Here is an 11,758-nt window from a genome sequence, read left to right on the forward strand (position 1 = left end):
CCCTTGTGTGTGTGTGTGTGTGTGTGTGTGTGACCATCTAGTGTGTATCTGTGTGTTTTGTGCACATGTATGAGATGCCAACATGTGTGTGTGTGTGTGACTGATCTGTGAGAGTCAGAGGGCATTAGAGCTCCCAGGATGGTTCTGCATGCTGGTTAACTGGTTTTAGGTTTACACACACACACACACACACACACACACACACACACACACACACACACACACACACACACACACACCCCCGGGGACGACTCACAGAGGCTGAAGCCCCGGAGCTCCATGCAGGTACAGCCGCTCGTTTTATTCATCTGTCATTCATTTGTTTCTTTCTGTTTTTGTTTCAGTCTTTCTTAACGGTTCCTTATCATTCAGTTTTTATTATTTTGTTTTCTAGTGTACAGCGGCTCCTTTTAAGAATAATATTCTTTATGATGTTTAGTTGAATGAATTTGAAGACTGAATCCTCACAGGCAGAACCGTCACAATACCAGACAATACTGGGGAGGTTATTGATTATTAATGAGGGTGTTAATCAGTTGTTTATTGATGGGTGCCGATCAAAACCAGGTCCAGCTGTGATACGTTGATTCGTCCAAAACCGCCTGTAAAGGAAGATTTTTCAAAATGCAATAACTTAAAATTGAACTGCTCAAACAAAATCTAATTTTAACAAAGTCTAAATTAAACACCTTTGATCATGTATAAATCTAGGAAAATTATTTAAATTCATATAATAGAACCTTTGATTTTGTTTTGTCTCTCTTATTTTCAATATTTTCTTATATTCATTCTATTTCATTCCCCCTCTTTGCATTTGTTTTTAAATGTATTTAGCCTTTAATTTTGTTTCGTTGTTCATTTTTGCTTTTTCTTTCTTTCTTTCTTTCTTTCTTTCTTTCTCTCTTTCATTCTCTTTCTCTTTCTTTCTTTCTCTCTTATTTTCAATATTTTCTTATATTCATTCTATTTCATTCTTCCCTCTTTGCATTTGTTTTCAAATCTATTTCCTACTATTTTGATGCTTTTTATTCTGCCTCTTTTTTTTTAAATTCTTGATACTGTTTTCATTTCAAGTTGAGCAGCAACTTTAAAAGCCTTTTGACAAAATGCTGACTCTGTTTTGTTTGTGAAGGATTTGGGGAAAGACGTCTATGATCTTTATGTGGAGGAAGAGGAGGAAGAGGAGGAGGAGGAGGATGAAGAGGAGGAGGAGCGGCTGCTGCTCTCTCCCTCCAAACACTTCACTCTCAACCTCAATGTGGGGGGAAAGGTAAACCTCATGAACATCTACTATAGCACTTATTAGAGTTGGACCGACCTTTTTATTAAATATCAGATATCATCCATTTCTGATATGATGGAGGTTCCTGCCTGACCACAGATACAGAAAAATGAAAACTTTTTTTTTTCTTTGCACATTTTAGATTTTTATTTAATCATTCAATCATGTCTTTGTAATTAATTCTTCATGTAAAGGCAGTAAAGTCTCCCAGAGTTCCTCCAGCAGTGAACAGGTGTGTGGTGTCTCTCTGACACTAACAGAATCTCATCAGTCTGGTTTCAGTGGAGAGTTTTAGTGTCCCATGATGCTCTGAATGCTGCTTCAGAGGCTTTTACAGTCTGATGAGAAGAAAACTCTGGAGGAAACACTGAATACTTAAAAATTTTTTTACATTAAAATAGTCACTGAAAGTTGGTACAAAATATTGACTCTCGGCAACTTCAGTCTAAAAATATCAATATCAGCATTCAAAACTCATATCGGTCAAATCCTGTTGCTTATGTATTAATATAGAATACAATATAATAAAACTGTATGAAGAGGTAACTAATGATGTTACTGAGTCTAAATAATATTAATGGAGACTACTGAGGCTTCAAGACAGATCTGTTTTTTCCTACTAAATACATTTCAAATGATTTCCTAATGACATCTTTTTTAATTTTATAGTTAGTTTGTATGTTGAAGGAAGGGAAACTTCCTTGTGGTCGCACTCTTCACCTATAACAGTATTGTTATTAGGCCACTGTGTGAAACATTTATTTGAGATCTAAGAGAATAAAGTCAGAGAATAAAGTCCCTAATTCTCTTCCCTAACATAATCATCAATGTATATTTATTATTCTCAAAATGGTTCTAATTCTCCTCTCTTCCATGCCATTCATCTCTGCTCTCTCCTCTCCTCTCCTCTCCTCTTCTCCCCCTCCCTGTCCCGTCCCTGTCCCGTCCCGTCCCGTCCCGTCCCGTCCCGTCCCGTCCTCCAGGTGTACCTGCTGCCCTCCAGGTTAGCGGTCAGGTACCCCAGGTCCCGTCTGGGCCGGCTGGCCTCGTGTCCGGACCACAGCGGGAAGCTGGATCTGTGTGACGACTACATCGTCCAGAGCAACCAGTTCTTCTTCGACCGAGACCCCCAAGTCTTCCACAGCATCTTCAACTTCTACAGGTCCAACGTAAACGTGACGTGACATCATGACACGGCCATTTTTATACGAACTGCTTCACTATAGCATGAGTTAGGGCGGGAGATAATTCAATATTATTGTTTATCGTCTTTCCGTCTTCGTCTTTCATATGGTGACGACATGGTGATTTTGGGAAATCATGACACACAATTCTGCTGTCTGAACTGATGAGAACAAGCAAATTTTATTTAAAAAAACATTTTAAGTTTAATTTTAAGTTTCAGTTTTGTTTGACATCACACCTAAAATTACCATTCATTTCAATGGGATGAACATTAATTTGATTATTTAACGTGATTTTGCATACGTGAGATATATATCAATATAAAAATAAATCCTTATGATTATATATTGATATCAACCTTATCACCCAGCTCTAACATATACAAACACTTTTAGAAAGCAGGGAGGCCAGAGGGAGCTGACCTGACCCGGAGGGGTTTGTTGCTCTAGAGAATTGTAACATGATGGTAGTGATGATGTAACATATTACTACATGTTATTGATTGGTACACCATGTAAACAACAAGTATCATTGCCTGTGTGGATTCATTTCAGTCATGCAGGTAGTAAGATGTCCAAAAAATAACTTCTTCTTCTTCAACTCTTCAATTTTAACTCCAGTGGATTTTGTTTTATCTTTTATTTTTGATAACAAGTAGCCTGTTGTATGTTTTTATTTTGACTCATTAACTTTTGTTGTCATGCATAGGCTATTTGTGTCTCCTCTCTGGACGGTAACGCTGTCCCGTCTGTCCTCTCCTGTTAACGCTGTCCGTCTCTGTCCGTCTCTGTCCTCTCCTGTTAATGCTGTCCCATCTCTGTCCTCTCCTGTTAACGCTGTCCCATCTCTGTCCTCTCCTGTTAACGCTGTCCCGTCTCTGTCCGTCTCTGTCCTCTCTGTTAATGCTGTCCCGTCTCTGTCCTCTCCTGTTAACTCTGTCCGTCTCTGTCCTCTCCTGTTAACGCTGTCCCGTCTCTGTCCTCTCCTGTTAACTCTGTCCCGTCTGTCCTCTCCTGTTAACGCTGTCCCGTCTCTGTCCGTCTCTGTCCTCTCTGTTAATGCTGTCCCGTCTCTGTCCTCTCCTGTTAACTCTGTCCGTCTCTGTCCTCTCCTGTTAACGCTGTCTCTGTCCTCTCCTGTTAACGCTGTCCCGTCTCTGTCCTCTCCTGTTAACTCTGTCCCGTCTGTCCTCTCCTGTTAACGCTGTCCCGTCTCTGTCCTCTCCTGTTAACGCTGTCCCGTCTCTGTCCTCTCCTGTTAACGCTGTCCCGTCTCTGTCCTCTCCTGTTAACGCTGTCCCGTCTCTGTCCTCTCCTGTTAACACTGTCCCGTCTGTCCTCTCCGTTAACGTTGTCCCGTCTCTGTCCTCTCCTGTTAACGCTGTCTGTCTCTGTCCTCTCTGTTAACGCTGTCCCGTCTCTGTCCTCTCCTGTTAACGCTGTCCCGTCTCTGTCCTCTCCTGTTAACGCTGTCCCGTCTCTGTCCTCTCCTGTTAACACTGTCCCGTCTGTCCTCTCCGTTAACGTTGTCCCGTCTCTGTCCTCTCCTGTTAACGCTGTCTGTCTCTGTCCTCTCTGTTAACGCTGTCCCGTCTCTGTCCTCTCCTGTTAACTCTGTCCCATCTCTGTCCTCTCTGTTAACGCTGTCCCGTCTCTGTCCTCTCTGTTAACGCTGTCCCATCTCTGTCCTCTCTGTTAACGCTGTCCCGTCTCTGTCCTCTCCTGTTAACGCTGTCCCGTCTCTGTCCTCTCTGCAGGACCGGAGTGTTGTGGATTAGAGACGAGTTGTGTCCCAGGAGCTTCCTGGAGGAGATAAGCTACTGGGGCGTCCGGGTCAGCAGCAGCCACCGCTGCTGCCGCATCTCCTTTGAGGAGAGACAGGACGAGCTGAACGAGCAGCTGAAGATCCAGAGGCAGCTGATAGCAGAGGTGTGTGCCTGCTCTGGAGAAATAATCTCATTTATTATAATGATAATAATAATTTGTCTTTATTTTTACTGTTCTGTGCCCCCTTGTGTCTCCCTCCGTATCCCCCTGTGTCCCCCTGTGTCCCCCCCGTATCCCCCCGTGCCCCCCTGTGTCTCCCTCCGTATCCCCCTGTGTCCCCCCGTGTCCCCCCGTATCCCCCCTGTCTCCCCCCGTGTCCCCCCTGTGTCCCCCTGTGTCCCTCCGTGTCCCCCCGTGTCCCCCTGTGTCCCCCCCGTGTCCCTCCGTGTCCCCCCGTGTCCCTCCGTGTCCCCCCCGTGTCCCCCCGTGTCCCTCTGTGTCCCCCTGTGTCCCCCCGTGTCCCTCTGTGGCCCCCTGTGTCCCCCCGTGTCCCCCCGTGTCCCTCTGTGTCCCTCTGTGTCCCCCCGTGTGTCCCCCTCCCTCCCCCCTGTGTCCCCCCGTGTCCCCCCGTGTCCCTCTGTGTCCCCCTGCATCCCCCCTGTGTCCCCCTGCATCCCCCCGTGTGTCCCCCTGCCTCCCCCCTGCGTCCCCCCGTGTCCCCCCTGTGTCTATGTGAAATCCTGCCAGCCCCCTGGCTGCTAGTAAACCAGCATCTCGGTTAGCTTCTGCTTCAGCTTCCTGTTTTATTGGAGAAAATAAACTCAGAAGACAAACGATTAATAAACAAACCGGTGCAGAGGCTGCAGCTTCCTGTTTATAAGATGCTGTGACAACAACAGCAGGATAATCATCATCATAAATATAATAACTGCACTCCTGAAGTTTCAGAGCGCTGCGTTTCCACAGATGTTTCCTTCACTGAAGTCCCACTCAGTTCATCCTCCTGTGTTTTGTTGTCATTTAGTTTTCTGTTGTCTAATTCATTTGTGGCTTTGTTTGTGATCTTGACTTGTTTTTGTTGTTTTGTTTGTTTGTTTTGTTCTCATTTCAAGGTGAGATGTCTTTACAAGCCTCAGGGTTTATTTTTTTCTCCCTTGCACACTTTTGAAGGTTTCTACTGTTTTTGTGTTTTTATGTCAGTTTTTTACTTTGCTCTTCTATTGTTTAACGCTCTAAACAAATAAACTGAACTAAACTGTTTACACATCAGGATCTGCAATACTAATACAGGAGTAACTTACATTGATTATCAATCAATCAATCAAACTTTACTTTAAGATTGCAATACAAAGTGCTTAAGATAAATTATAGATGCACCACAATAATGAAAATCAGAATAATACTGTATACTAATAATAATAATAATAATAATAGTAATGAAAATAAATAAATAATATAATATATATAAAAATATAATAAATAATAAAAAACATAAAATAAATAAATAAAAGAAAACCGAGACCAATTCAGCACAGTAAAATATCTGGTTCATCCTCTTCTATTCTATTCTATTCTATTCTATTCTATTCTATTCTATTCTTTGCCTTAAACTGAGATCAGTTGGAGGGTCGGAGACACAGAAGGCATCCTGCAGTCTAACCAAGACAAATATAGATTTATCAGTGAATTTCTCATTCTGTCACTCTACTGTGTCTCTACTGTGTCTCTACTGTGTCTCTACTGTGTCTCTGTGTCTCTACTGTGTCTCTACTGTGTCTCTACTGTGTCTCTGTGTCTCTACTGTGTCTCTACTGTGTCTCTACTGTGTCTCTGTGTCTCTACTGTGTCTCTACTGTGTCTCTACTGTGTCTCTACTGTGTGTCTACTGTGTCTCTGTGTCTCTACTGTGTCTCTACTGTGTGTCTACTGTGTGTCTACTGTGTCTCTGTGTCTCTACTGTGTCTCTACTGTGTCTCTACTGCGTCTCTACTGTGTGTCTACTGTGTGTCTACTGTGTCTCTACTGTGTGTCTACTGTGTCTCTACTGTGTGTCTACTGTGTCTCTACTGTGTGTCTACTGTGTCTCTACTGTGTGTCTACTGTGTGTCTACTGTGTCTCTGTGTCTCTACTGTGTCTCTACTGTGTCTCTACTGCGTCTCTACTGTGTGTCTACTGTGTCTCTACTGTGTGTCTACTGTGTCTCTGTGTCTCTACTGTGTCTCTACTGTGTCTCTACTCCCTGCAGGTGCAGACGGAGGAGAGCGAGGAGTTGTTCCGCGGCTTGGCGTTCGGCCGGGTCAGGAGGAACATCTGGAACCTGATGGAGAAACCCTTCTCCTCCGTCACCGCCAAGCTGGTGGCCGTCGCCTCCTCCTTCTTCGTCCTGGTGTCCCTGGTCGCCATGACGCTCAACACCGTGGAGGAGATGCAGTACAAGGTGTGTGTGTGTGAGAGAGAGAGAGAGAGAGAGAGAGAGAGAAGAAGAGTGAGAGATAGAGAGAGAGAGTCTACGTGTGTCTCAGGCTGCTTTCACAACAAGCGTGTTTACAGCATTTCATTTGAACTCTTTCCTGCTTTAGTTCAGTTCATTTGTCCAGGTGAGAACAATGACCTTTGAACTCTGGTGGCACCAAATAACACACGGTTCATTAATCCAACTGACTACAGGAAACCACCCCGAAACGCAAGGGATTATGGGTAGAAGGAGACGGACGCGGTGCCTCATGCTTGGAAAGCCTAGCAGAACAAAATGAAGTCTGGACTGATGCTCATATTCAGCTGTTTTTTCATGTGTTCTTAACTGGTGTGAACACCACAGAAGAAGAAACAGACAAGTCCATCATGCTGAGCTGAAGTTACAAAATCTGACAGTAAAACAGTAAAATGATCAGTCTAACTTTCTGTGAGTTTGTGTCTGAGAAATGAAAGGCATCCTGTTCTCTCCTCTCTCAGACTCTCCTGTCCTTTCCCCTCCTCTTTTCTCTCTCTCTCTCTCTCTCTCTCTCCTTTTTCTCACCAGCTCTCTCCTCCTCCTCCTCTTCCTCCTCCCTTCTCTCCAGCCGGACCTCCTGAAACTTCACGAAATACACTTACGTCTTAAAATGCAAATACAAAATTAAAAATGTTATGTTTGCCAGCAGCTAGTTATCAGTAACTTTGCAAGGAAGTGTTGCTCTCTGAGAAGACAACAGGCCTAAAACTAGATTTCTCCAAACAGTTCCTCTTGGGGGCGGAGCCAAAGTGCAGCAGCAGTTCAGCAGCAGTTCAGCAGCAGAACGTGAGACTCGTGTGTATTTGTTGTTATTTTCCAGCTGAGCGGCCGGTTCTACGGGGAACACGTCGAGACGTTCTGCATCGCCTTCTTCACGGCGGAGTACCTGCTCCGCTTGGCCTCGACCCCCGACCTGAGGCGCTTCGGGCGCAGCATGCTGAACGCCGTCGACCTGATCGCCATCCTGCCGCTCTACCTGCAGATGATCCTGGAGCGCTTCGAGGACGACGACTCGCTCCGACACGCCGGAGACATCGAGACCGTGGCCCGCGTCGGGAAGGTCAAAGTTCATTTATACTGCGCTTTAATAAACGAGACAAGTTTGTACCAAAGTGCCTTACAGAAACTGGTTATAAAAGACAAGAATAAAAATGCAAGAGGAATAAAAGTGCAAGAAGAAGAGGGTGATGATGGGGAACTGCAGGGCTGTCAGAATATGATTTTATTTTTACAGAAAACCCAAATAAGAGTGAGACTGATATATTGATTTGCAGATATTGGCCTTTTATTAAATATTGGATATGGGCCTTTTTGTCTTGTCTTTTGTCTACATGTCTCTATGTGACAAAAAAACACATGAATTTCACATGTGGAAAAATCCCATGTGAAACACATCACATCACATGGGCAATATGTGGGACACAGGAAATGTGTGGTTTTGGAACATTTTCAGTTATCACATGTTAAAACGTGATAACATGATTACATGTTTTTCCAGATGTGTACACATGTGTACACATCTGGAAAAACATGTAATCATATGGGAAATTCATGTGGTTTTTACATATGTGCTTTGTATGTGCTAGTGCTAAGTTAAACTTCACTTTTTTAAAAACTTTTATTGTATTCAAACACAGCAAAACCAACAACATCTCAGTTTATTTTTTTCTTGTAACACCTCCATCGCGGCAAGTTCTGTCATCCTGCTGTCCTAATATTTTCTTTTCTTTGTCCACTTCTCTCATGTGGGAGAACAAGATGAACAGAAACTAGAAACTGGTCAAATTTTCTATCAACTGATCTCTTCCTCCTCCTCCTCCTCCTCCTCCTCCTCCTCCTCCTCCTCCTCCTCCTCCTCCCTCCTCTCTTTCTTCTGTGCTGCAGCTGGGTCAGGTTCTGAGGATCATGCGTCTGATGCGTATCTTCAGGATCCTGAAGCTGGCTCGTCACTCGACGGGCCTGCGGGCCTTCGGCTTCACACTGAGGCAGTGCTACCAACAGGTGAGACCCAACCTGTTGTCGAGAGGGGAGTCTGGAGGCAGCGGTGGAGTTCAGTGCTTCTGTAACACATAAAAACATCATGGAGCACCGGCAAAAACAGGGAGAAAAACAACATGAAGTTTACAAATGCATCATAAACACACAAGGAGAGTAAATCCACTGCCTGCAGCACCTGCACTGCAACAGAATGACGCATTAAAGGTCCAAGAATACATTTCTACGTTTCTACTACATTTCCTATGAGGGCGGAAGTAACAAAAATGATTTACTTGGGGCGGAAGTAACAAAAATTAGGCTACTCCGGTAAATGATAAAAGGGAGGAAGTAACAAAAATTACTCAGGTAAACGATAAATCACTGAGCTATTTAATCTCCTCTGAATTTATCAAGTCAGTTGACAATTTATCGCTGTCTTTTTTGGTTCACATGCAATTTCATCACATTATTTTTCAATTCACATTCATTTTTATCACCTCTAAATTTATCAGTTAATTTTTGTTACTTCCACCCTTCTGAGGCTCGCCTTAAATGTTGAATGATAGAAAGTGGTGATAAATGATGACAATGGCTCTGTTTTTATCAAATCACCACCGTTTTAATCAAATCACTTGCCAGTTTATCACTCAGTTTTTCAATTCACATGCATTTTCATCACATTGATTTTTATCATTTGATTTTTGTTACTTCGACCCCTCATACATTTCTACACACACCTTAAGTGTGATCTCAGCCGCAGATCGAGTCCCAGCAGAGCTTCCTCTCCTGTGTGTTGTAAACACATCTGGTTAACACACTGGTTACCAGACTGTATCTATAGCAGGCAGCATTAGGCCGTGACCTCACAGGCTGGTTTGAACCCGCCTGTGCCTTTTTTCAGTTGTGTTAAATGGTTTATAGAGAGCCTAAGTCCCTCCCCTTCCGCTGTCCCCCATGGGACCTTATTTTGGAAAAAATATGTACGGTAGTCAACGGTAAGAGACAAATAATTGTTTGATCCCATTTGAATTGTGCCATGAATTACACATATGTTTTGTCAATTTAAAAGATAATTTTGCAAGTCAAGAAAGTCGCAGTTTTTTTCTAAAATAAGGTCCCATGGGGGACAACGGAAGGGGAGGGACTTAGGCTCTCCATTTGTATCAGGTGTGTGTCTCCTCCAAACTACGCCCCAACTTAAAGGAGAAGTCCGCCGATTCTAGCAGCAGCTAGCGTTAGCATGTTCACATTAACATCAGTGTGTTTGCCGGCTAGTTAGCTAGCTAACAGTTTGTTCAGGTTAACTGAGCTGACTCTTCTCAAGCTACAACTCAGAGTGTTTTGGAGTAGAGACTAGGGCTAAAGACAAGACAGTTTACTGTGTCACAGTAACCAAATCCACCTTATCACACTATTCACTTTTACTGAGAACGTTACTGAATGGATCTACAGCCACACCACAACAAGCTGACTCAGTCTGTTGATGCCACCAGATTTGGAGAATGTACTCGAATGTACAAAAATAAAAATAAAACCTACATACACACTTCAGACCAGTAAGCCTGAAGCTGTGTTTCTGTGCAGGTCGGCTGTCTGCTGCTGTTCATCGCCATGGGGATCTTCATGTCTTCAGCCATGGTTTACACTGTGGAGCACGACGTCTACAACACTAACTTCACATCCATCCCACACGCATGGTGGTGGGCTGCTGTGAGTCTGCACACACACACACACACACACACACACACACACACACACACAACCCTCTCTGTCTCATTCTCTCTCTTTCTCCTTCTCAGAATGTAAACTAAATGCCTAAAACGTAAATATAAACTAAGACTTGAACACATTATATATGAAGGGTTTCATTCTATAAATCACACTGTATATCCATTTTGGGGGAAAAAATGTGCTACCTGAAATTGATCAGGCAACATATATAAAGAATGAACTATTTTATAAGCAAATGTCTTCAGATGACTTCTAACTTTTATTTGATATTGTTTTTTGGTGTGAAGCATCTTTGTGTACCTTGAAAAACGCTATACAAATAAAATGTATTATTATTATAACATCAATACATTATAATAATATAATGTGGCTACTTTCATGCCAGCAGTCAATATGGGAGAGTGGGTGTCATTTTTTAAAATGGTGGATATTTGGTACCACTAAATATCTCTTATCTATCTATCTATCTATCTATCTATCCAAGTGTCTGTCTATCTATCTATCTATCTATCTATCTATCTATCTATCTATCTATCCAAGTGTCTGTCTATCTATCTATCTATCTATCTATCTATCTATCTATCTATCTATCCATCCATCCATCCACATGTATTTTAATGTAGGATTCTTGGAAGAGTTGCCCGACAAAACAGATCCTAATAAGTCAAATCAAATTCTTCTTCTCCTTCTTCTTCTTCTTCTGCGTCTCTTCCGTCCCTCCAGGTGAGTATTTCCACGGTGGGTTACGGCGACATGTCCCCGGAGACCAACCTGGGCCGCGTCTTCGCCTTCGCCTGCATCTCGTTCGGCATCATCCTGAACGGCATGCCCATCTCCGTCCTCTACAACAAGTTCTCCGACTACTACGCCCAGCTCAAGTCCCACGAGTACACCGCCGTCCTCAAGGCCCGCGGCGAGCTGCGCCTCGCCCGCAGGGTCGCCAGGAGGCTCGCCGCGTGCTGCGAGGAGGTCGCTCACCTGAGGCCGCCCCGCCTCAGGTGACCCGCCCGCCCGTCTGCTGGTTTCTAAAGCTCCAGTCTCACCTGGAAAGTAAATCGTGGCACGTGTGTGTGACAGAGGTGGGGGCACGAGTCACATGACCTGAACTCGAGTCACAGTTTTAATCGCTTGAGACTTGACTTGATGCATGAAGAGAAGACTTGAGACTCGACTTGACTTGGGTTCTGGTGACTTGGGACTCGACTCTGACTTGTACTTTGATGACTTGAAAAGGTTTCTAAAGTCTTGACTTGAGATCTTGTGTTTGTGTAAATGACTCAGATTGAAAGTGATGAGATTTGTTCCAGCAGACGACTGAATTTAAA

The 11,758-nt window shown here is 43.7% G+C and overlaps 1 protein-coding gene across 1 annotated transcript; it reads left to right on the forward strand.

The window, feature by feature from the left end:
* Window positions 1-234: 234 nt before the first annotated feature.
* Window positions 235-11,435, forward strand: kcnv2a (potassium channel, subfamily V, member 2a; the record flags this gene model as incomplete). Its single annotated transcript, XM_071925806.2, has 9 exons — window positions 235-285; window positions 1,133-1,270; window positions 2,266-2,444; window positions 4,224-4,395; window positions 6,480-6,671; window positions 7,546-7,785; window positions 8,610-8,726; window positions 10,287-10,412; window positions 11,157-11,435. Coding segments are annotated over 9 exons (1,494 nt in total), but the record flags the coding sequence as incomplete, so codon positions are not given.
* Window positions 11,436-11,758: the final 323 nt, after the last annotated feature.

Source organism: Centroberyx gerrardi, chromosome 2 (assembly GCF_048128805.1).
Source record: "Centroberyx gerrardi isolate f3 chromosome 2, fCenGer3.hap1.cur.20231027, whole genome shotgun sequence".
NCBI classification, from domain to species: Eukaryota; Metazoa; Chordata; class Actinopteri; order Beryciformes; family Berycidae; genus Centroberyx; species Centroberyx gerrardi.